We start from the raw sequence: 21,636 nt of genomic DNA on the forward strand, positions 1-21,636 counted from the left end.
GTGTGGGCCAGGGACAGATAAGAGACCGATTGTTGTGTTTTGCAATATTTTAGATTTGCTGAATATTCCTGCCACTGGCTGGAATCTGCCAGTTTATCACGTCGGGCAGATCTTTGTGATGATGTCCCTGGCCGAAGAGCTGGGTTGAGTTTCCTTTACTCTGGGTTTTCAGAAAGTCCTTTCCTTCAACTGGCCCTTTGGAAAACTGCTGCAAGTGTTTGCTTGTTACACATGAACACACGCTCACACACACATGTGCACGCACATACACCTGCATTTAAATGACACTAAGGGGCTGCTGACAGAAATGTAGAGTGAAAGTAGCTGCTACCATCTATCTCAACATACAGTAACGTGGGTGTTTGCTGCCCCAGTGGGTGGTCTGATGGACCCTGCTACCCCTAGGCACCGCAGGGAGAGAGCATCAGTATTGCAGGGTCAGCTTACATTGGATTTGACATTACTTCTAGAATTTTTAGGATTTTTGCATGTAGATTAAAAAGTATCTTGGTTTGGGGGCTGGGTGAGCTAGTAACCCTCTCCCCTGCCATCTGGTGCACCAACACCCACAATTCTCCTCCCATTGTTGTGTGTCTCCTAGCTCTGGCCCAGGCAGAAATCCCACAAGCTGCAGCTGGAGTCCCTGCTAACCCACAACTTTCCCTGACACTGCTACAGGCAGAAAAGCATGTAGCTCTGCGGAGTGACTCAGTCAGCTGATTCTGGCTCCTGGGGTCAGTGTTGTTTGGTTCTTGTGCACAATGTTTATTTGAAAGCCATCCAGAGGTGCGGGGTGGCTTACAGCAGTGGGTGGGCGAGGTTCTGTGGCCTGCAGGTCAGACTAGATGATCATGATGGTCCCTGCTGGCCTTAAAGTCCCTGAGTCTCTGAAAGCAAATAAGCACCAATCTCCAGTGCTCTCCTGGCTGCACAAAACATTTTGGGAATGGTCACTTTAAACAAATGGATTCAAGGAGCCAGTGAAGCCGGTGGGATCAGCAAAGGAAGCGCTTTGTTTGTTTCTCTTGCCTCTGAAGTCATAACCTTCTAACCAGGGGCTGGATTTCTCCTCCCCTTTGATAGCACCAGGCCCTTTGTGGGAGTCCAGCATCCTTCTCCTGCCCAGTGATGTCAAAATCCTCTGCCTGTGACATCTGCCATCTCCATGGCAACCAGCAGTGAGGTCACAATAAGCGGATTGTGGCCTCACACCAGCAGGCCAGGGGCTGGAGAGACCTTTGCACACAGCTGGGGGGAGGGGGGGGCTAGTGGGTGGCTGTGAATTCAAACCCAGCACCCTCTGCTCTGCAGGGCTCTTGGGGAGCAGGGAGCCTGCCTCTCGGCGGAAGGGCTAGTGCAGGCTTGGGGGTTGCTATGGCAGGGTGAGCTGCCCAGTGGGGTCCCAGCGCTGGGAGCCAAAGGCTCTACCCAGGACCAAGCTCGCCCCCTGCCCGGAGACCCCGAAAACTCAGACGCTCTTTGCCTGGCCTGGCCTGGCCCGGCCCGGCCCGGGGCGGGGGGGTGTGAATCACAGACACACGTGCCCAGATTTTCCGGCGGGGAGGGGGGCACCGTCCCCGGCAGGCGCAGGGCGCGGCAGGTCCGCGCTCCCCCGGGGCAGGGCCCCCCCGGCGGGGCACATGATGCAAGCGGCCGCGGCGGCAGGCGGGGCTCCTCGGGCACCTGCCGAGCGATTGGCCGGGCCCCGTGACGCGCCTGCCCCCTCCCCGCCCGGGGGCGGAGGGAACCGGGCCGGGTCCCCCCAGCCGGAGCCGGGGGAGCGGCCCGCGAGAGGCCGAGGGCGCCCGGGCGGATCAGGGCTTCGCAGCGCGCAGGGCTCCCCGGCCCGACGGGCGCGCAGCGGCTGCGCCCGCCCTGCCCGGAGCGGCTGGTGCCCGGGCGGGGGGATGCCGTTCCCGGGCGGGCTCTGGTGGCTGGTGTGCTGCCGGCAGGGCTTCACCCTGCTCCGGCGGGACTATGGCGAGCCGGACAAGGAGCCGGACGGGGAGGCCGAGGAGGAATCGTCCTTCGAGCTGCGGAGCAAAGGAGCCCAGGTGGGTGCCCAGCGCTCTGCGCCCCCGGGGCTGGACGCGGCTGCCTCGGGCGCTTTCCGGGGGCAGGGGGCGCAGCCCCGGCCCGGTTCCCCGGCCCCGCGGCGTGCGCTCCCGCAGCCCGCACGCTGGGGCCGGGACGTGGGAAGGTCCCGGGGCCAGGCCCCTCCCCGCTGCCCCCGCCGTCCGTGCGCGCTGCTGGCTCCCTCCTTTGGAACGTGGCCCGGCCCGGCCCGGGGTGGGGGCGCGGGGGGAGGTCCCGGGACGGCTCAGCCCCGGAGAGGGGCCCGGCCAGCCGCAGCGCAGGGCTCGGGTGCCCAAGGCCCCCTGCACAGCGCGGGGTCTGGGGTCCCTGTGCCCTGCAGGGAGATGCAGCCCCTGGTCCCTGCCGTGTGCGGGGACCCCCAGCCCCGGCTCATGGCATCCAGGCACCCCCTGGCCTGCCCCGTCCATGGAGCCTGGTGGCGCCCTCAGCCCTGCGGTGCGGTTAGCCTGACAGCTCCCAGCTCTTTGGGGAAGGGGTGGCGCAGATCCTGGGCCACCCCACTCCCAGCACCCCTATGAAAGGGAGGTGGCATCAAACTGTGTATCAGGAGAGTTGGGCGTCTGTTGGGTCCTAGCTTCCTTGGGTGCTGCCACCCCAATAGCGTGGCTTGTGCCAGCCCTGTCAAGGGACCCGGCTGGGGGTGCGTTGGGGCTCAGGGGTCTCCCCTGCGGGTGCGTTGGAGCTCAGGGATCTCCCCAAGGCTCTGTTATGCCTGTCCCATCAGGGGTGGCCTAGGAAGGGTCGTGAGCCCTTGTGGCAGGTGGAGCTGAGCGTACAGACCCTTCACCCTGGCTCCTGGCACCAGCCGTGGCTGCAGGGAAAGGCTGGGGCTGCCCCATCGCCCCTGGGTTGGGCCTGCAGCGCTGTGTGTGGCAGTGCCCGCAGGCAGGTCGGTCTGGCACTGAGCTCACTGCTGGGGTTCGGATTTGCCCCCAGGTGGGTTACACCCCATGTTTCTTTCAACTGGTTTCCCAGCCCTTTCCTAGCAGCCTGCACTAGAGTCCCCTCTTCACACCTTCCCAGGCAGGCAGCGCCATCCCCACCCGGCTCCGCAAGGCCGACGTGCTGAGACATGCACCCCTGAGCTGGCTGCAGGCTTTCAGCAAATGTTGCTGAACTTCTCCCGGCGGTTAGAGGGGCTGGCTGGGCCCTGGGGGCCCTGGCTCGATTTCCTGGCTCAGCCCCAGGATCCCAGTGCCACCCTGGATAAGTAGCTCCTGGCCAGATTTCCAGAGAGCCGCGGGCCAGATTTCCACAGGCTCAGCCCCAGCAGATGGGGCCAGGTTTACAGCCTGCTGCTGAGCTGTCCTGAAAACTGTGGCCCGTCTCTCTGGGCCTTGGTTCCTGTTCCTGTGCCTGCCTTGTTCCCGCAGACAGGTCTTCGGGGGCAGGGCCTGTGTCTCACTGTGTCTGTGCAGAGCTTGGCTCCGATCTGGGGGTGCTGGTAGCGTGGGTGGATCCTGCCCCCCCATCTCAGGGGGGTCTGTGCAGAGCCTGGCACGACAAGGCCGGGTTCTGTCTGGGGCCTCTGGATGGTACTGCTGTTGCTCACTGGCAGTTTCCCTTCCAAGAGCCTAAAAGGAGAGAAGTCCCAGGCCTGTTTCCTTTGGGAGGGACCTTGGCCCAGGCTTTCTGGAAGTCCATGTCTGCTGTCACTGATGCGCCCTTGGCCGTGGGTTAGCCGACCCCCTGGGGGAATTCTCACAAACCACCAAGATAAAGGGGCTGTGTGCAGGGCGGCTGTTATGCCCACCTAAGATCACGCTGCCCTCCCGTGATGGTGTGTGCAGGAGGGGCACGGGATCCTGGCTGTGGCTCTTGTGGTTGGTGCAGTGTGCGTGTGCGCGTCCGTCCGTCCCCAGGACCTGGCCCAGCCCAGCAAGGTGATCTCAGCGGAGATGCGTGTGGTGCTGGTGACGGGGTGGGGAGGGGAGCCCTGTGCTGCCACCGCTCGTCTGGGGCTCCCCAGAGACCTGGCTCATCCTGGGCCTTAAATAGAGGATTCTGGGCTGTCAAAAGGGGCCAGAATCCTTCACGTAACCCCAGAGCAAACAGTGTCTCCCCCTGCTAGCTGCCAGCTCCCCAGTCCACACCAGATAGCTGCCCCCAGCCAGGGGAGTGGGGAGATGGAGGGAACTGGAGCCAGCTCTGGAGGATAGAGGGGGCTGGTCTCTGTACCCTGAGTTCTGTGTTCCAGGCCTGCGCTGGGACAAGCTCCCCCCCCGACTGCTGCTCACTGGCTAAGGAGACTGGGGTCTGTTCTGCGTGCAGGGGGAGTAGGAGCTGCTGGAAGGACCCAGGTGATCCTGCCCCTTTAATGCCACTTGGTGCTGTAATTCAGAGCACGTGAGAGCTGGCGCGGAGGCCCCGGTGCTGGGCCCCTGGGGGCCGAACGCATGAACTAGGAGCTAATCCTGGACCCAGCGACGCTGGGGAGTGAACAGCCCCACATTGTCCGTCTGATCACCCCATGCGGCCTCCTCCCAGTGCACAGGCTCAGCTCTCCGGAGTTCTATCTGCCCGACGGAGGAAGGGGGGGTGGAGGGGAAGGAGAGGTGCCCCTGCTGCCCCAGGGCTGCTGCTGGGGGGTGCTGGTGGATGGAGCCAAGTGCCCCTGCAAATTCCTGGTAACTAGAATGACCAGGGGGTGGCGCTGTGCGTGTGAGCGGGCCCCGGGGTGGGGAGGGGTGGCGGGTGTGTGAGTGGGCCCCGGGGGGGGGGCGGTTGCGGCACTGGGCGTGTGAGTGGGCCCCGGGGGTGGGGGGGGTTGTGGCACTGGGTGTGTGAGCGGGCCCCGGGGGGGGGTTGCGGCACTGGGCGTGTGAGCGGGCCCCGGGGGGGGGAATGTTTGTGGCACTGGGCGTGTGAGCGGGCCCCGGGGGGATGCCGACGCTGGGCGTGTGAGCGGGCCCCGGGGCGGGGTGGTGGTGGTGCTGAGCGTGCGAGTGGGGTGAGGGGAATGGCGCTGGGCGTGTGAGTGGGCCCCGGGGGGGGGGGGTTGTGGCACTGGGTGTGTGAGTGGGCCCCGCGGCGGGGGGGGTTGAGGCACTGGGTGTGTGAGTGGGCCCTGGGGGGGGGATGTTTGCGGCACTGGGCGTGTGAGCGGGCCCTGGGGCGGGGTGGTGGTGGTGCTGAGCGTGCGAGTGGGGTGAGGGGAATGGCGCTGGGCGTGTGAGTGGGCCCCGGGGGGGGGGGGGGTTGCGGCACTGGGTGTGTGAGCAGGCCCCGGGGGTGGGGGGGGTTGTGGCACTGGGTGTGTGAGCGGGCCCCGGGGGTGGGGGGGGGTTGTGGCACTGGGCGTGTGAGCAGGCCCCGGGGGTGGGGGGGGGGTTGTGGCACTGGGTGTGTGAGCAGGCCCCGGGGGTGGGGGGGGGTTGCGGCACTGGGTGTGTGAGCAGGCCCCGGGGGTGGGGGGGGGTTGTGGCACTGGGTGTGTGAGCGGGCCCCGGGGGTGGGGGGGGGTTGCGGCACTGGGTGTGTGAGCGGGCCCCGGGGGGATGCCGACGCTGGGCCTGTGAGGGGCCCTGGGCCGGGGTGGTGGTGGTGGTGAGTGTGTGAGTGGGGTGGGGGGAATGGCACTGGGCGTGTGAGTGGGCCCCGGTGGGGGGGGTTGTGGCACTGGGCGTGTGAGGGACCCCGGGGTGGGGTGGTGGGGTTGTGGCACTGGGCGTGTGAGTGGGCCCCGGGGGGGGGCGGTGGTGGCGGCGCTGGGCGTGTGAGTGGGCCCCAGGGTGGGGTGGTGGGGTTGTGGCACTGGGCGTGTGAGTGGGCCCCTGGGGGGGCGGTGGCGGCGCTGGGCGTGAGTGGGGTGGGGGATTGGGTAACTCTGTCTCTCTTGGCCCAGACATGCTGGGCCCAGCAGCTCAAGGGTGCTGGGGGTCCCGGGTACTGAGCCAGGGTCCCCCCATTCCCCAGCCTGTCCTGGGGTCTGAGCCCTGGGCTGGCCTGTCTCTCCCAGCGGGGTCCTGGCTGGGCCGAGTCCCTGCGTGCCAGCGGCTCTCCCCGCAGTGACGGCGGGGCTGCCAGCAGGGCCCTCGCCAGGGCGCTGCCACAGGAGGCTTGGGATCCATCAGACGCCGGGGCCCAGAGTGGATGAGCTGAGGCCTTGGCTCTGACAGACAAGGCAGAGCCTGTGGGAGAGGGGAGCTCCCTGCAGAGCTGCCCACCCCGCTCCGGGGCAGGGAGCAGCAGGGCTGGGGTGCCGAATCCCAGGGCAGAGGCCCATGGTTGCCCGCAGTGCAGCAGAGAGACCGGCCAGCAGCGACCAAACAGCTTTGCAGGGTCCCAGTGGCTTTACGGTGCTCCTGGCCCTTGGGCGGCCCCAGGGCCGTTCGTGGGGCTGCCAGCTCCGGAGGGTGCCCGGGCCACGGGGCTGTTGTTCCTCGTTGCCATCAGAGCATGGCAGGGCGAGGCTTAGTGCCAGTGTGGGCGTGGCGGGGCCGTCCCAGGGGTGCGTGGAGACAGGTCGTATTGCAGTGCAGGGTCTGGCAGCGCCTGCGGCTGCTTCCGCCGAGCCTGGGGAAGCTGCTGCTTTGCCCTGGGGCTGCCCTGTGTGGAGGAGGCTGATAACACTGGGGACTCCCTGCTGTTTGATAAGGAGACTTAGTGCTTCCCCTTTCCCAAGGCCTGTGCACCTCCGTGGTCTGGGCTGAGCAGCGCGCCGGGCCCTGCCGCCCCCCCCCCCCCGGTGCGGTCTGTGGTGAAGACGTTATCAAACCACCACGGGTCATGTGCTGCCTGGGGCGTGGCTGCCCGCGCTGCCCTGCCGGGGCCCCCGTGAGCACCTGTCTGTGCACAGGCTGATACGTGTGGGGCTGTTGCCTGGCACATGGGGCTGGGGAGCTGGGGTCCCAGGCTCCCTGCTGTGCAGCTGGAGAGGGTGCAAAGGAAACTGGTGCCCCTCTGTTATACACACCTGGGCACCTGCCACCGTTCAGCTCCCCAGGACTTGCCATCGGTATGGGCCATGATACCCCTCGTCGCCCTCAGAGCCCAGTGGCAGCTGCCCAGATGTGGCTGGGGGGTGGTTTTAGAGGGAACTGTCTCTTTAACGGGGGGGGCTATGGGTTTGTAGGGGCCCTTTCTCTGGGGCTGATGAGTGTTTGCCCAGAGCCGGAGGAGTGACTCCTGCCTGCCCTTGGGGAGCTGGGCTGGATGCTGTGGCTAGGTCTGGGCAGCAGCCTCGCCAAGCACCCCACGGACCAGCCCCAGCTGTGCTGGGACCACCCCCCCCGCCATCGTGGGAGCAGCCGCCCCAGCCCTGCACGCTGAGGCCTGGCTTCTGCCTGTTATTTATATCGCTGGGAAAGAGCCCACGGCTCCCCCGCAGCTGGGAGGCAGCCAAGGCCCCGCGGCTCGGCCGAGGATCTTCCGGGAAGCTGTTCGGGGAGCGGGGAAAATCCTCCCCTGCTCCGTGGCTGGGTGCACGGGGGCCCCAGCCAGACCCCGGCAATGCTGCTGGGCGGCTGGGACTGAACCGAGCCAGGCTGTCAGTGCAAGGGCTCCGGTTATATTGGTAACAGGTGCTGCTAATGCCACAGGTCAGCCGAGCGCTGGTCCCCCAGGGCCGCCGCTCAGTACCTGCTGGAGCCCCCCCCCGCTCTATTTTTAGCTGCAGCCTCCTTTCCTTTGCATCCAGTCGCTAGTCTGCCCCCCCCCCCAAACTGTGAATGGCCCATTTGTCACGGAGTCCCCGGGCGATGCTCTGGAACTGCTCCCCACAAAGCCGGTCAGGACCCTGGGGAGCCTCCTCTCCCTTGGAGCAGCCTGTCTGCAGGGCAAGAAGCTCCCACGGCTTCACCTCCTGGGTCTCTCCTTGGAGCATTCAGCATCCTCTGCCCCTCCGTGCGCTTCCCACAGCGAGTCCGCCCAGGCAGGGTCCTGGGGAAGCCAGAGGGTCCTGCCCCCCCACTGCGCAGTCAGACGTGACGCTCAGCCAGCCAGTAACACAGAGGTTTATTCGATGACAGGAACAGGGTCTAACACAGAGCTTGTAGGTACAGAGAACCGGACCCCTCCGCTGGTTCCATCCTGGGAGGTGGGGGAGGGGGAGGGGGGGCAGCGAGCCAGACACCCATGTCTGCACCTCACTTCCCGTCCCCAGCCAGCTCCCAACTGACCCCCTCCAGCTCCTCCTTTCTGGCCTTTGTTCCTTTCCCAGGCCAGGAGGTCACCTGATCTCTTTGTTCACCTTTAGCTATTCCCTTGCAGCGGGGAAGGGCCCCAGCCATTTGTTGGCGGGAGACAGAGTGTCGGCCATTTATGCACACTGGAGACTTAAGAAATGCACAGGGGAAACTGAGGCACCCACACAGTATTCAGAGGAAACATTAAGAACAGTCCCACTTTGTCACACCCATCAACTCCTCCCTTGCAGACAGGGTAGGGGGCTTCCTCGTGTGGGTTTGTTCTTACTCTGTCTACATCTGCCAGTGCTCCTCCCTCCCGACCTGCAGCCCCCTGGTGTCCCAGCCCTAGGCTTCCCCCCCAGCTCTGCCTGGACTGGTGCCCCTCATTCACAGCCCAGCCCTGGGTTTCCCCCCCAGCTCTGCCTGGACTGGTGCCCCTCATTCACAGCCCTGCCCTGGGTTTCCCCCAGCTCTGCCTGGACTGGTGCCCCTCATTCACAGCCCTGCCCTGGGTTTCCCCCCCAGCTCTGCCTGGACTGGCGCCCCTCATTCACAGCCCAGCCCTGGGTTTCCCCCAGCTCTGCCTGGACTGGTGCCCCTCATTCACAGCCCTGCCCTGGGTTTCCCCCCCAGCTCTGACTGGACTGGTGCCCCTCATTCACAGCCCAGCCCTGGGTTTCCCCCCCAGCTCTGCCAGTGCCCACCAGTCCTGGCCCACAGGCCATTGGTATCTGAGCCCAGCTCTCCTGGTGCCCCTCAGTCCTGACTTGCGGCCCCTGCTTTCCCTGCACCTCTCCCCCTCCCCTTTGGAACAGTGGGACTTTCTAGTCTGGGGGCTGCCCCCCACCTGAGCTCTGCTGATGCCCCTTGGTGCTGCCTGCAGTGTTGTTCCCCCCCCACACCCTCCGCATCTCAGCCCAGCAGTCTGGGATGTCCCAGGCCCAGAGCAGGGAGGATGGGGCGTCAGTAAAGCCAAGCCCTGCAGCTGGGGAGGATCCAGCACCTCTCTGGCTGCTGGGCTGGGGACTCTGCCGGTGGCTCTTGCTGCGCGGAGCCCCCTTGCTGCAGGCAGGAAGTCGGTGGCCCCAGTGACAATGGGGCTTTGTGCCCTCAGGTCAGCGTCTTGTGCAATGCTGCACGGGACAGAGCCTGGCGGGGTTGGCTGAGGATACAGGGCCAGCTCACCTGGCCACAGCCCCCAGGCCTGGCCGGGGTGCGGGGGGATGGGCTGGCTTCGTGGGTCACTCATCTCCTTCTTTCATGTGGAAGTGGCTTGGGGTGGGGACGTGCGGGCTGAGTGTTGCCGGCTCCCAGCCACCCTCCTGGGAGGGGCTGGGCCTGGGGCTGAGACCTCTGGCAGATGCTTGTGTGAGGCCTGGTGTGGGGTGAGTGGGGGTGGGGGAGGGGGGGTGTCGCGCGCCTGGCTGGGGATCTGGGACTCTAACGGCGCCTCTGCCTTTGCTCCCCAGGGGCCGTTGCAGCTGAGCCTGACCCAGCCCGTCTGCACCAGCAGCGGCTCCGAACGGTGAGTGACCTGGGCCTGGCAGCCCCCGTCTCTCGGGCACCCAGCTTGGCTCCTGCTCCCCTGGAATGGCCCGGCAGTGTCGGGAAGCCTGGCGCGGGGCCCAGGTTAAACGCAGCCAGGAACGGGCGCTGGGTTGGCCCCTTGGCTCGCGTGCTGCTTGAGCGCTGGGCCCTGCTCCCGCGGCCCGGCCCTGCCGATAACCAGCTGCCATGTGGCTGGCCCCTGGCATGGTGCCCCCTTCCCAGGAGCCTCGCAGCCAGGCCGGGGGGGCTGGTGGAGCAGAGCGGGGCTGAGGCCCTGCTCCTTGGCCCCGGCCCTGCCCTCTAGTGATGACACCCCTAGCCCACGTCTGCCATCCCCTCTGGGCCCCTCTCCCCAGGGTGGTACCCAGCCCTGATCCCATGTGCCCCCATCCCGGGCAGATCTCCTGGCCTGTGTCTGAGCTCCCCCAGACTCTGTCCCTGCTGAGCCGGAGCAGGGCTCACAGGGCACCCAGCGGGCACTGGCGTTGCCGGAAGGGGAGGCTATCGCGGGGCAGTGCCCAGGCACCAGCCCGTCGGCACTTGGCTCCGCGGACGGCCCAGGCTCTCTGCAGCGGATCCCGCTGCCGGGCCCTCCTGGAAGTGACTCACGGCTCAACTGGGCCTTGGTCGTGTGTGGGATGGGGGAGGGGAGCAGCTCCTTATCCAGATGGCAGGGTGAGGGGGGGAGAGACAGGGCCCTGTGGTGGGAGGGGGGGTCTGGTTTGGGCGGCAGGGTCAGGGCCCCACAGTGGGGGGTGTGTGGAGGGGGTGGAGGGCTGTGGCAGGGCCCTGTGGTGGGGGTGGGGTCTGGTCTGGGTGCGAGGGTCGGCCCCGCGGTGGGGTGGGGTGTGTGGGGGGTGGAGGGCTGTGTCAGGGCTCCGCGGTGGGGTGGGGTGTGTGGGGGGTGGAGGGCTGTGGCAGGGCCCTGTGGTGGGGGTGGGGTCTGATCTGGGTGCGAGGGTCGGCCCCGCGGTGGGGTGGGGTGGGGGGGTGGAGGGCTGTGGCAGGGCCCTGCGGTGGGAAGTGGGGTCTGGTCTGGGTGGGAGGGTCGGCCACGGGGTGGGGTGGGGGGCTGTGGCAGGGCTCTGCGGTGGGGGTGGGGTCTGGTCTGGGTGGGAGGGTCGGCCCCGCGGTGGGGTGGGGTGGGGGGCTGTGGCAGGGCCCTGCGGTGGGGTGGGGTGGGGGTGTGGAGGGCTGTGGCAGGGCCCTGCGGTGGGGTCTGGTTTGGGTGGCAGGGTCAGGGCCCTGCAGTGCGACGCTGCCCACTCAGCCGCTGCCACCAGCATTTTCTGGTGGTTCATTTTCCAAATTCCTTGGCAGGCCGTGAGTGCGAGCGGGTTATTTTTAGCCGGGGTTATCTGCATCCGACGGCTCGGATGCTTTCCCACCAGGCGGGAGCGGGGGCGGGGGGGTCTTTCCCCTCTGGATTGGACTGGGTCACCCCGCGCCCCCGCACTGCTGCGTGTGAGCCATGCACAGTCACTGGGGGGGTTATCGGGGGCTGGGGGCCCCTCTTCTAATCTTGGCAGAGGCCAGGTACTTGGGGCTAGACCCCCAACCCCCAGGGTGGGGCTGGCTTTGCAGGGGTTTGTTGGGAGGGCTGGGATGACGTGAGGCATGAATCCCCCTCCCCTGCCAGGGCCCCTCCCAGACTCCTTGGTGGGACCTGGGCGTTGGCAGGGTCTCCCAAGTGCCCATTGGGCTGCACTGGGGGTGCCACCTGTCTCCTCTCAGGCCAAGATGGGCGGGCGGCTGCCCCCTCTGGGGCCAGCACTGCCCCCTGAGCTGCTTTCCCTGCACCCCCTGCCTGCAGCCCCAGCCTGGCCGTGAGCCCCAGGGGCTGAGTCCAGAGGCTGAGTGGTGCTGCTGCCGCGTGGCCTGTGCCAGCCTGGTACCCCCAGGCAAGGGAGCTGAGCCCTGGCTGTGCCAAGCAGGGTGCGCGGGGCCGTAGGGGACTGGCTGGCCCTTGCTCACCCCCTGTCTTGGTCCCAGGTCTCTGCCCGTCTCGGAGGAGATGCGCAGCCTCATCACGGAGAAGGGGCCGGGGCCAGTGGAGGAGGAGCCAGATGCCATCGTGAAAGGTGGGTGAGGGGCTGGGGGGAACTCAAGGGGCAGACGGACGCTTGGGCAGTTCCCTGCTTCCCGCAGCAGGTCCCTGCGGGCGGGGAGGGCTCCACGCTGGCCCAGACCCTAAGCCAGCCCCGCTGGGATTTGAACCTGGGGCTCCAAGGAGCCTGGCGTCTTCCACCTGCTGCTCAGACACTCCCCCTCCTCCCGGCTCCCATTGCTCTGGGCTGAAGCTGCAGGCGCTGGCCAGGGGCGTGGAGGCCCTGAAGGCCCCAGCACGGCCATGTCATGGCCCAGGACCAGCCGGCTTCCTGTGCTTGCATAAGGCGCTGGCCAGACGTGAGCGGCGGCTCCCCAGCCGGAACCCCCCCCCCCCCCGCCGCTGCCCGGAGCTGTAACGTGGGGGAGCCACAGCCAGGCCAGTTCTGCCTGCAGCCCTGCCCCTGCCCCCAGCTGCCTCAGGGGCTGGACTGTGCAGTGGGTACATGGAGGGTGGGTCCCTCAGGTCAGCTCAGTCACTTCCCCCACACCCTCTCCCCGGAGAGCCCCCTGTGTGGCGGGGGCCCGAGGGGCTGCAAAGGGCCAGAACTGCTCTGGTGCGGGGGACCGGCCGGCGGGGAGCCGGGACCATGCTGGGCCCTGGGGGAGCTCACCCCATTCTCTGTCTCCCCAGGCTGGCTGCAGAGGGAGGCGCGGGGGGGCGTGAAGGGCCCGTGGATCCGGCCCCGGAAATACTGGTTTGTGCTGACCCAGGACTCCCTGGATTACTACAGCAGCAGCGAGGTGGGAGCCCGGCGCCTGGGCACCCTGGTGCTCACCAGCCTCTGCTCCGTGCTGTGGCCCGACAAGCAGACCTACAAGGAGACCGGTATGGGTCCCTGCCCCCGGGCCAGTGGCGCAGACGCCAGGGAGGGGTTGGGGGGAGGGCTCATCCTTAACGGGCCCGGGAGGGCGTCAGTCTGGAACACAGAGCTCACCGGCGTCCCCGTGCAGAGCTGCTGGGAAAGGCCGCGTCTGGCTCGGCGTCCAGCGCTTCCCCCCGGGTTGCATGTGGCTCCCTGGGGGGGGCGCTGCTCTGGATGCTAGCCCCCACCCTTGGGCCCAGCCGCTGGTGCAGAGGGCCAGGCCCGAAGGGCGCATCCTGCTTTCTGGAGCTGGCTTCTGGCTGGGGGGAAGCAGGAGCTGCCTGGTGCGCGGGCGGGAGGGGGCTTGGGGCTGGTGGCCTGGGGCCGGCGGCCTGTGTGAGCGCTCTGCCCTTTGCAGGCTACTGGAGCGTGACGGTGTTTGGCCGGAAGCACTGCTACCGCCTGTACACGGAGCACCTGAATGAGGCTGTGCACTGGGTGTGCGCTGTGCAGAAGGTGATCCACAGCAAGGCCCCCGTGCAGACGCCCACGCAGCTGCTCATGCACGACATCGAGGTAAGGCCGGGAGGGGACGCGTTTGGCCGGCCCATGGCTCCCTTGGGACCCTCCTCTCCACTGGCCCGGAGGCCTTGCCACGGCCCTGGCCGGCTCCCAGCCCGTGGGTGGGGAAGCTGCTGCCGGGCGATCACTGGCTCCCGTGACATGGCCTGCAGCACATGGTGCCTGGCTGCAGAGCAGAGTCCCTGGTACTGGAACCCAGAGCCCCAGCACCTGCCTTTGCTGCAGCCGTCTGTGCCCAGCCACCTGCCCTGCAGCCCCGGCTGCTCCTTTGTCTCCCCAGGAGAACCGCGGGAGCCCGGAGATCCTGGAGCAGATCTATCGCTGCAACCCCGTCCTGCGCTACACCAGCAGCCCGCTCTACGCGCCGCTGCTGCCCTTCCCGTACGGCAGCTCCGACCAGAGGGGTGAGCGGGTGGGGGCAGGGCCGAGCTCTGCGGCTCCCTGGGAGGGGGGCGAGGGCTGGATGTGCTGCCTGGGGCTCCGTGGATGGGGGGGGCCTGCTCCATGAGCACAGGGCTCCGTGGAGGGGGGGTGGAGCCCTGCTCCATGAGCACAGGGCTCCGTGGGGGGGGGGGAGCCCTGCTCCATGAGCACAGGGGCTCCGTGGAGGGGGGGGGTGTCCTGCCCCATGAGCACGGGGCTCCGTGGACAGGGGGGGGTGTCCTGCCCCATGAGCACGGGGCTCCGTGGAGGGGGGGGTGTCCTGCTCCATGAGCACGGGGCTCCGTGGAGGTGTGGGGGGGTGCCCTGCCCCATGAGCACGGGGCTCCGTGGAGGGGGGGGTGTGTGTCTTGCCCCATGAGCACGGGGCTCCGTGGAGGGGGGGTGGAGCCCTGCTCCATGAGCACAGGGGCTCCGTGGACGGGGGGGGGGGTGCCCTGCCCCATGAGCACGGGGCTCCGTGGAGGTGTGGGGGGGTGCCCTGCCCCATGAATGGGGGGGCTCAGGGAGTGGGGGGCGCCGCGGAGGAGTCTCCCCCTTGCGGCCCAGCAGACGTGGCTGCCACGTGTCTCTGGGGTCTGGGCTGGGCTGCTGCCCAGGCCCCTGCGTGTCTGTCTCACGATTCTCTCGTGGCAGCTCTCACAGAAGGTGCTGCCTGGGCCCTGCGCAGGGGCAGGGTCCCAGCCAATGCTGCCCTGGGCTCCCTCTGGCCCTGGGGCTGGGCACCGCGCTCCTGCAGGGCAGGAAGAGGCTGGGCTTGCTGCCAGCAGCCGAGCTGGGCTCTGACCTACCCACCTGCCCCGCTCCGAGCTGCCGGGGGAGCAGGCCCAGCGTCTGTGCCGGAGGGGGCAGGGTCTTCCCCTCTGGGTCGCCATGGTGACACTTGTGCCTGGTAGTGTCTGGGCGGGTGTCTGGTGATGGGGGGGACCCCATTGTGCCAGGTGCCCCCCCGCCCCGAGCTCAGTGAGATCCAGGGACTGGGCCCCAGAAGCACTTGGCCAAGTGGGACCCAAACCTGCCCTGCCTGGTTCCTGCCCCGTTAACCGAGCCGTCCGCCTCCAGCCCCCAGCCCCCGCGGCTACATGACCCTGCGTGACGAGGCCGTGAAGCTCTTCAACTCCCTGCAGCAGCTGGAGTCGGAGCGAGACCCGGTGCCCCTGATCCAGGGCGTCCTGCAGACATGCCTGGATCTGCAGCCGCTGGTTGACGAGATCTACTGCCAGCTGGTCAAGCAGACCACGGAGCCGCCGGTGCCCGGGGGGGTGGGCAACCTGCGCTACTGGCAGCTGCTCACCTGCATGAGCTGCACCTTCCTGCCCTCCCCGCCTGTCCTGCGCTACTTGTGCTTCCACCTGGGCAGGCAAGTGCAGGCTGTGGGGCGTGCACCCCAGGGGAGAGTGCTGCTGGTGGGGGGGTGCATGCTGGGCCCTGGGGGAGGGGTGGCAGGGGGCCCTGGGGCCTTGGGGGGTGGGGGTGAGGCACTGCATGTGTCTCCGGGTCGTGTACTGGAGGGGTGAAGGGCCTTGCTCTGCAGAGAACAAGGCCTGGAGCAGGGGGGTATGTGCCCCCTCCTCCCTACACCTGTGTCTGAGCCCCTGTAGGATCTTCTGAGCCCTCGGGCTCAGTGATCTTGTGGCAGTGAGTGCCGTGGGCTAACGGTGCTAGGTGCCATGTCTGCCTTCCCAGCTCTGGTGCAGGAAACCTGACTCCCATCAGCAGAGAGCAAATCTGGCTGCTGAAATAGCCTGTGGGCTCCCAGCCAGGCCGGGGGGTGAGGGGCACCCTGGTCCTGCAGCCCCCGGGGGAGCTGCTGGGGATGGAGTGGCCACGAGGGCTGCGTGCCAGGCGCCCTTGGTGCGGCGCAAGGGGCAAGGTTCTGGCTCCAGGCCGCCCGTGTTACATCCCCTGTGGCAAGGCTCTGGGGGTCGGGAGTGATGGCGGCCGGGCCCCAGAGGCTGGGTTCTGGGCAGCGTGCTTGGTGCTGCTCATTCCCTGATGCCCCCGTGTCTTCTCCCACAGGACGGAGAGTGAGTTCCCCGGCTCGGAGATGGCGGAGTACGGGCGCTTCATCGCGGCGGCTCTGGACAAGACCCAGGTGCGGGAGTGCGTCCCCTCGCTGGATGAGATCGTGGTGCTGATCCAGCGGCAGGACATGCTCTGCACCGTGCACTGCCCTGGCACCTCCGCCTGCACCGTGGCCATCAGCTCCCACACCACGGCCGAGGAGGTGAGCAGGGAGTGGGGCAGGTGTCTGGGTGTGGGGGGGCCCAGCATGGAGGGGAGGCTCCTGACGTGGGGCTGGCTGGAACCACAGTGCCCAGGCTGGGGCACCAGGGTTGAGCTGTGAGGGGGCAGGTTTCTGCAGAGTGGAGGGAGCGGGTGACCTTGGAACACCAGGCCCTGTGTGGGGAGCAGTTGGGCTCAGGGCTGCGGAAAGCAGGCTGGGGACTCCTGTGCAGACCCCGGCCCTGGTGCCCCGGGGCGTGTGGAAGGCGGGTGGGAGCCACTCGGGGAGCGTCTGGGATTTCCCGCTGTGACCTGTCTGTGTCCCTTTGCAGCCCTGAGCGCCGTGGCCCGGGGCGTGCAGTCACCCCTTGGTTGCCTTTGTCTCGCCCCAGGTGGCCCGGGAGCTGGTGGCTCGGCTGGGCTTGTCTCAGAGCCCCAACGTCTTTGCGCTCTACGAGCAGAGTCGGCACCACGAGCGGCCTGTGGGCAGGGCCACGCTGGTGGCCGACGTCCTCACCAGGTTTGAAAAGTAAATGTCCCCTCGTGCAGCCGTCTTAGTAGGGCCTGGGAGGGGGAAAGGGTGGAGGGGGTTTGGGGGAGCCAGGGGGAGAGAGGGAGGGGGGCTGGGAGATGGGAGCCCAGAGCTGAGGGAGATGGGGGAGGGGGCAGAGTGGGGCTGAGGGGAGAGGGAGGGGGGCTGGGAGATGGGAGCCCTGAGCTGGGAGGAGATGGGGGAGGGGGCAGAGTGGGGCTGAGGGGGGCGGGGAGACGGGAGCCCTGAGCTGGGGGGCAGAGTGGGGCTGAGGGGAGAGAGGGAGGGGGGCTGGGAGATGGGAGCCCGGAGCTGGGGGGCAGAGTGGGGCTGAGGGGAGAGAGGGAGGGGGGCTGGGAGAGGGGAGCCCGGAGCTGGGGGGCAGAGTGGGGCTGAGGGGAGAGAGGGAGGGGGGCTGGGAGACGGGAGCCCTGAGCTGGGGGGCAGAGTGGGGCTGAGGGGAGAGAGGGAGCGGGGCTGGGAGACGGGAGCCCTGAGCTGGGGGGCAGAGTGGGGCTGAGGGGAGAGAGGGAGGGGGGCTGGGAGACGGGAGCCCTGAGCTGGGGGGCAGAGTGGGGCTGAGGGGAGAGAGGGAGGGGGGCTGGGAGACGGGAGCCCTGAGCTGGGGGGCAGAGTGGGGCTGAGGGGAGAGAGGGAGGGGGGCTGGGAGACGGGAGCCCTGAGCTGGGGGGCAGAGTGGGGCTGAGGGGAGAGAGGGAGGGGGGCTGGGAGACGGGAGCCCTGAGCTGGGGGGCAGAGTGGGGCTGAGGGGAGAGAGGGAGGGGGGCTGGGAGACGGGAGCCCTGAGCTGGGGGGCAGAGTGGGGCTGAGGGGAGAGAGGGAGGGGGGCTGGGAGACGGGAGCCCGGAGCTGGGGGGCAGAGTGGGGCTGAGGGGAGAGAGGGAGCGGGGCTGGGAGACGGGAGCCCTGAGCTGGGAGGAGATGGGGGAGGGGGGCAGAGTGGGGCTGAGGGGAGAGAGGGAGGGGGGCTGGGAGACGGGAGCCCTGAGCTGGGGGGCAGAGTGGGGCTGAGGGGAGAGAGGGAGGGGGGCTGGGAGACGGGAGCCCTGAGCTGGGGGGCAGAGTGGGGCTGAGGGGAGAGAGGGAGGGGGGCTGGGAGACGGGAGCCCTGAGCTGGGGGGCAGAGTGGGGCTGAGGGGAGAGAGGGAGGGGGGCTGGGAGACGGGAGCCCTGAGCTGGGGGGCAGAGTGGGGCTGAGTGGGGCTGAGGGGAGAGAGGGAGGGGGGCTGGGAGACGGGAGCCCTGAGCTGGGGGGCAGAGTGGGGCTGGGTGGGGCTGAGGGGAGAGAGGGAGGGGGGCTGGGAGACGGGAGCCCGGAGCTGGGAGGAGATGGGGGAGGGGAAGGCAGGTGCGCCCATGGGGGCGGGAGGAGCCAGTGTGTGTGTGTGGGGAATGTCACTTGCCTGGGCCCCATGGCGACAGCACAGTTCTGCCTGGGCTCGGGGGGCTCGTTCCCCCCAGGAGGCGGCCTGGGGGGCTGCATGGCCTGGTGCTAACGGGCGCTGTGTGTCTCTTCGGCCTCGCCCAGCCTGGCAGGGGAGGAGAGGACGCAGGACTCGACCTGGAGACTCTGCTTCAAGCACTACGGCTTCCTGGACACGGAGAACGTGCCCCGGGACAGCGTGGAGTTCGCCCTCCTCTTCGAGCAGGTAGGAGCCGGGCCCCGGCCTGGGCTGAGCCGGGCAGCTGCTTGTGACGGGGCTCCCAGTACCCTGCCCCACGGCGCCAGGCGAGTGGGGCAGTGCTGCAGCTCTGAGCTCCTGCCACTGTGTCACCCCCCGCGTCCTGGCCCAGGACCCCCGGTGCTTCCCGACCCAGCTGCCACAGCCCACCCCAGGGGGTTGAATGGTTAATGCATGTGGGGTGTGGAGGGCAGGCGACTCACCTGTCTCTCCCCCCACCCCGCAGGGTGCTCCACGGCTGAATCCCCCCCAAGCCCTTGTTCCCTGCTGGGTCTGCTCCCTGGCTCCCCCCCCCCCCGACCGCTCCCTGGCTGACACACCCCCCCCACAGGCCCACGAGATGGTGATCCGGGGCTACGTGCCCACGTCGGAGGACACGCTGCAGTCCCTGGCCGCCCTGCGCCTGCAGAGTCTCAACAGCGACTTCTCCACGCACGCCCCCGTGCCCCGCCCGGAGGAGCTCTTCCCCGTCCACGCACTGCACTCCCGCCTCCGGGCCTCCTGCCAGGGCCTACCCTGGTGCCCCGGCGCCCGCCTCCGCGCGGGGCTGCTGGCCGGCGCCCTGCCCTGGGGCCACTCGCTGGCCAAGCAGCAGGCGGAGCAGGACCAGAAGCTGCAGGGCCGCCTGCGCGAGGAGGGCGCCAGCGTGATGGCTGCCATTGTGGACAGGTGGAAGCTGCTGCAGGGCATGGGCCGGGCCGAGGCCATGGCCGCCTACCTGGCGCTGGTGCGGGAGTGGCCGGGATTCGGCTCCACCCTCTTTGACGTCGACTTCCACACGGTGAGCCCCTTCCCTGGGCTGGGGTCCCTGGAGCAGGCCCTGTACCTTCAGCAGAGCCAGCACCAGAGCACAGCACACGCTTTCTGTAGGACCTACAGAAACAGGAGCTGCTCTGCGTGAAGGGACAGCCATTTTAAATCCGCTCTCCTGGGGTTTTGCATGGGGGGTGGGTCACAGCCAGGAGACGAGCATTTCCTGGGGGCCCACCCCTCAAGCGGGCCCTGGCAGCCACCCCACAGGAGACGGAGCCCCACTTGGGCTGGGGGCAGCTGCAGCGTCCCTCCATCGTTACCCTGAACTTCTCTGGGGGCAATAAGCAGCCTGACTGGGGTCGGGGGGGCAGGGGATGGAGCTGGGGGGTGATGGGGCCTGGGGGATGCAGGACTGGGAATGTGGCTGGCGGGAAGGGAGGGGCCGTGGGGCTGCCCCTGACTCTCCATCTGTCTGCAGAGCCTGGAGGGCAGCTGCCCCCAGCGCCTGTGGCTGGGCGTCGGGGCCAAGGCCGTGTCTCTGTACAAGCCCGGGGAGGCCGAGCCCTTCGACAGCTTCTGCTACAGCCGCATCTCGTCCTTCGGGGTGTCTGACAGCAGCACCTTCCACCTCTCCGTGGGGGACAGGGACCTGCTCTTCGAGTGCCCCCGGGTAAGGCCCTGCACTCCCTCCCCTCCCCACGCAGACGGAGCGCGGTCTCCCTGCAGCACAGCTGGGTACCCCCCGCAGGAGTCCGTGCTGGTGGCTTGGGCTGTGCAGTGACACCGGGGGGCCGGGGAGCGAGGGCCAGGGCTGGGGGCCGGGCTGGGGCCAGAGAGCCAGGGCCAAGGCCGGGGAGCTGGGCTGGGGGCCGGGGCGCCGGGGAGCGAGGCACTGGGGAGCCAGGGCCGAGGCGCGAGGGCTGGGGCCAGAGAGCCAGGGCCAAGGCAGGGGAGCTGGGCTGGGGGCCGGGGAGCCAGGGCTGGGGAGCTGGGCCAGGGAGCGAGGGCTGGGGGTGGGGCGCCAGGGAGCGAGGGCTGGGGGTGGGGCGCCGGGGCCAAGGCTGGGGGGCCGGACCCAGGCTCCAGGGCACCTCGTGTGCCCCTGACGGGCCTTTGCTCCCCTCCAGGTGGATGAGATCGCCCAGCTCCTGCACACGTACCTCACCAGCCTGGGCACCAGGCAGACGCCCCTGCGGGAGGAGCTGGCCGACACCTGCCACCCTGGGGACGCACTGGACTCGGGCCTCCCTCCCCCGCAGCAGAGACTGTGCCCAGCAAGCGCGCCCTGGGGGGGCCAGCCCAGCGCAGGCTCCTTCCCCATCTAGCTTGCTGGCCCCGTGTGCCAGCTCAGGTGACGTGCCCTTTGGTGGGCCCCTCCTGCACCAGCAGTGGCCCTGGCGTGTACAGGGGGCTGGGGCTGCCCCGAAGCGGCTCGCGCCCTGCCAGCACTGAGAATCCTGCCCACCGGCATGGGGAGCTGGGATGTCGGCGGCTGGGGTCTGCTTTGGGCCCCGGGGTCAGAGCCCTGGAACTACATGGTCCTGAGGAGTTGGAGACACTGTTCCCAGTGTGGCATCTATAGCCCCTGGCTCTGAGCAGGGGGTGGAGGGCGGGGAGCGGGCAGAGACTCGCTCCCCCCACTCAGCTGTTGGGTTGCTAGTTTATTTCCTTAATTTATTTGTAGAAATGCCAGCTACCTGCACTGGGTGCTGCGGGTGCCCGGCCTGGCAGGGAGGTGCCAGACGCTGCTTGGCACCTTATTCCTGGCTCTGCCTTGGGGTGCTGGTGTACTGGTTTGTCATGCCCGGGTTGGGGATTCACCCTTGCAAGTCCTGCTCGGCTGGTGGGGGTGCCTGGCAGGATCTCCCGTGCAGCCCCTGGGGTCTGGTGATGACCTAGGCACCAGCACAGGTGGGCCAGGCAGTGCAGCTGCTTGGGGGCCCAGAGGCTGGCCAGTTGCTGTGGGGGTGGGGTTGGCAGTCTGTTTGCTAGGACCATGGGTGGGAGATGCTGGGGCTGCTGTCTGCGCTGGGGCTGGCCAGGTGTGTCATCTCCGGGCACCTTGGGCTAGCACCACCTGATCCCACGGACAGTCACTGCAGTGACTTCTCCCAGCACTTGAAGGGTTAAGGGGCCGCTCTCACGTCTGCCCGCCTGGGATCCAAGATCCCCTTGGGCAGGTGGTTCCCAGGTGCCTTCACGCCGCTCTGTGCCATGGCACTGGCCCCCCTGCGGAGCAGAGCCCTGCCCTGGGCCCACTGGTAACTTGCAGCAAGTTTCCCCAGGGCTGGAGAGCGCTGGCAGCGGCAGCATCCTGCCTTCCACCCCCATCCGTCTGTCTGTCCTGTGCACCAAGCACCTTCCCCCTCTGTGCCCCAGAAAGCTGCAGGCGGCCTCTGAGTGGCGGCTGGTTCCCGCATGGGCCTGTCTCTGCTGTGCTGGCCAGGCTCCCTATGGGCGTGCTGGGGGCCAGGCCCATGTTGTGGGGGGGCGCTCAGGCCTCTCTCTGTGTTGCCTCTGTAAAGTTCCTCTTCTTGTTTTTGTATTAAACACCCAAGGAAAGTGCAGCCTGCTCTGTTCTGACATGCCACCGGGGGCGGGGCTCCCTCGGGGCAAGGGAGGGACAGCAGCCTGGCATCCCTGCTGAACTGCTGCTTGTGTCCAGAAGCGGAGCCTGCTTTAGTGACTTCCCCTCTCTGTGCCTGTGACGACAA

The 21,636-nt window shown here is 68.1% G+C and overlaps 1 protein-coding gene across 3 annotated transcripts; it reads left to right on the plus strand.

Moving 5' to 3' along the window:
* The first annotated feature begins 1,762 nt into the window (after positions 1 to 1,762).
* On the plus strand, positions 1,763 to 21,612 carry PLEKHH3 (pleckstrin homology, MyTH4 and FERM domain containing H3). Of its 3 annotated transcripts, none has more exons than XM_044999902.1 (13): positions 1,763 to 2,054; positions 9,695 to 9,750; positions 11,766 to 11,854; positions 12,514 to 12,708; positions 13,104 to 13,261; positions 13,548 to 13,671; positions 14,771 to 15,068; positions 15,728 to 15,935; positions 16,327 to 16,454; positions 18,016 to 18,136; positions 18,501 to 18,950; positions 19,401 to 19,592; positions 20,050 to 21,612. In XM_044999902.1, exons 1-13 carry the CDS (start codon positions 1,908 to 1,910, stop codon positions 20,245 to 20,247), a joined length of 2,364 nt encoding a protein of 787 aa, XP_044855837.1. In that variant the 5' UTR covers positions 1,763 to 1,907; the 3' UTR covers positions 20,248 to 21,612. The 3 variants fall into 3 exon arrangements, with proteins under 3 accessions (XP_044855837.1, XP_044855836.1, XP_044855838.1); XM_044999901.1 differs by having other exon boundaries at positions 16,327 to 16,463; positions 20,050 to 21,610; XM_044999903.1 differs by lacking the exon at positions 1,763 to 2,054 and adding an exon at positions 8,457 to 8,478 and having other exon boundaries at positions 16,327 to 16,463; positions 20,050 to 21,607.
* Positions 21,613 to 21,636: the final 24 nt, after the last annotated feature.

The sequence above is a fragment of the Mauremys mutica genome, chromosome 25, assembly GCF_020497125.1.
Source record: "Mauremys mutica isolate MM-2020 ecotype Southern chromosome 25, ASM2049712v1, whole genome shotgun sequence".
Classification (NCBI taxonomy): Eukaryota; Metazoa; Chordata; order Testudines; family Geoemydidae; genus Mauremys; species Mauremys mutica.

Excerpts from the sequence above, each read along its gene's own strand:
- PLEKHH3 (XM_044999901.1), top strand. The coding sequence starts at position 1,908 with ATGCCGTTCCCGGGCGGGCTCTGGTGGCTGGTGTGCTGCCGGCAGGGC. Across the intron at positions 11,855-12,513 it reads GCCAGATGCCATCGTGAAAG|GCTGGCTGCAGAGGGAGGCG; the intron begins GTGGGTGAGGGG and ends CTGTCTCCCCAG. Across the intron at positions 19,593-20,049 it reads TGCTCTTCGAGTGCCCCCGG|GTGGATGAGATCGCCCAGCT; the intron begins GTAAGGCCCTGC and ends GCTCCCCTCCAG.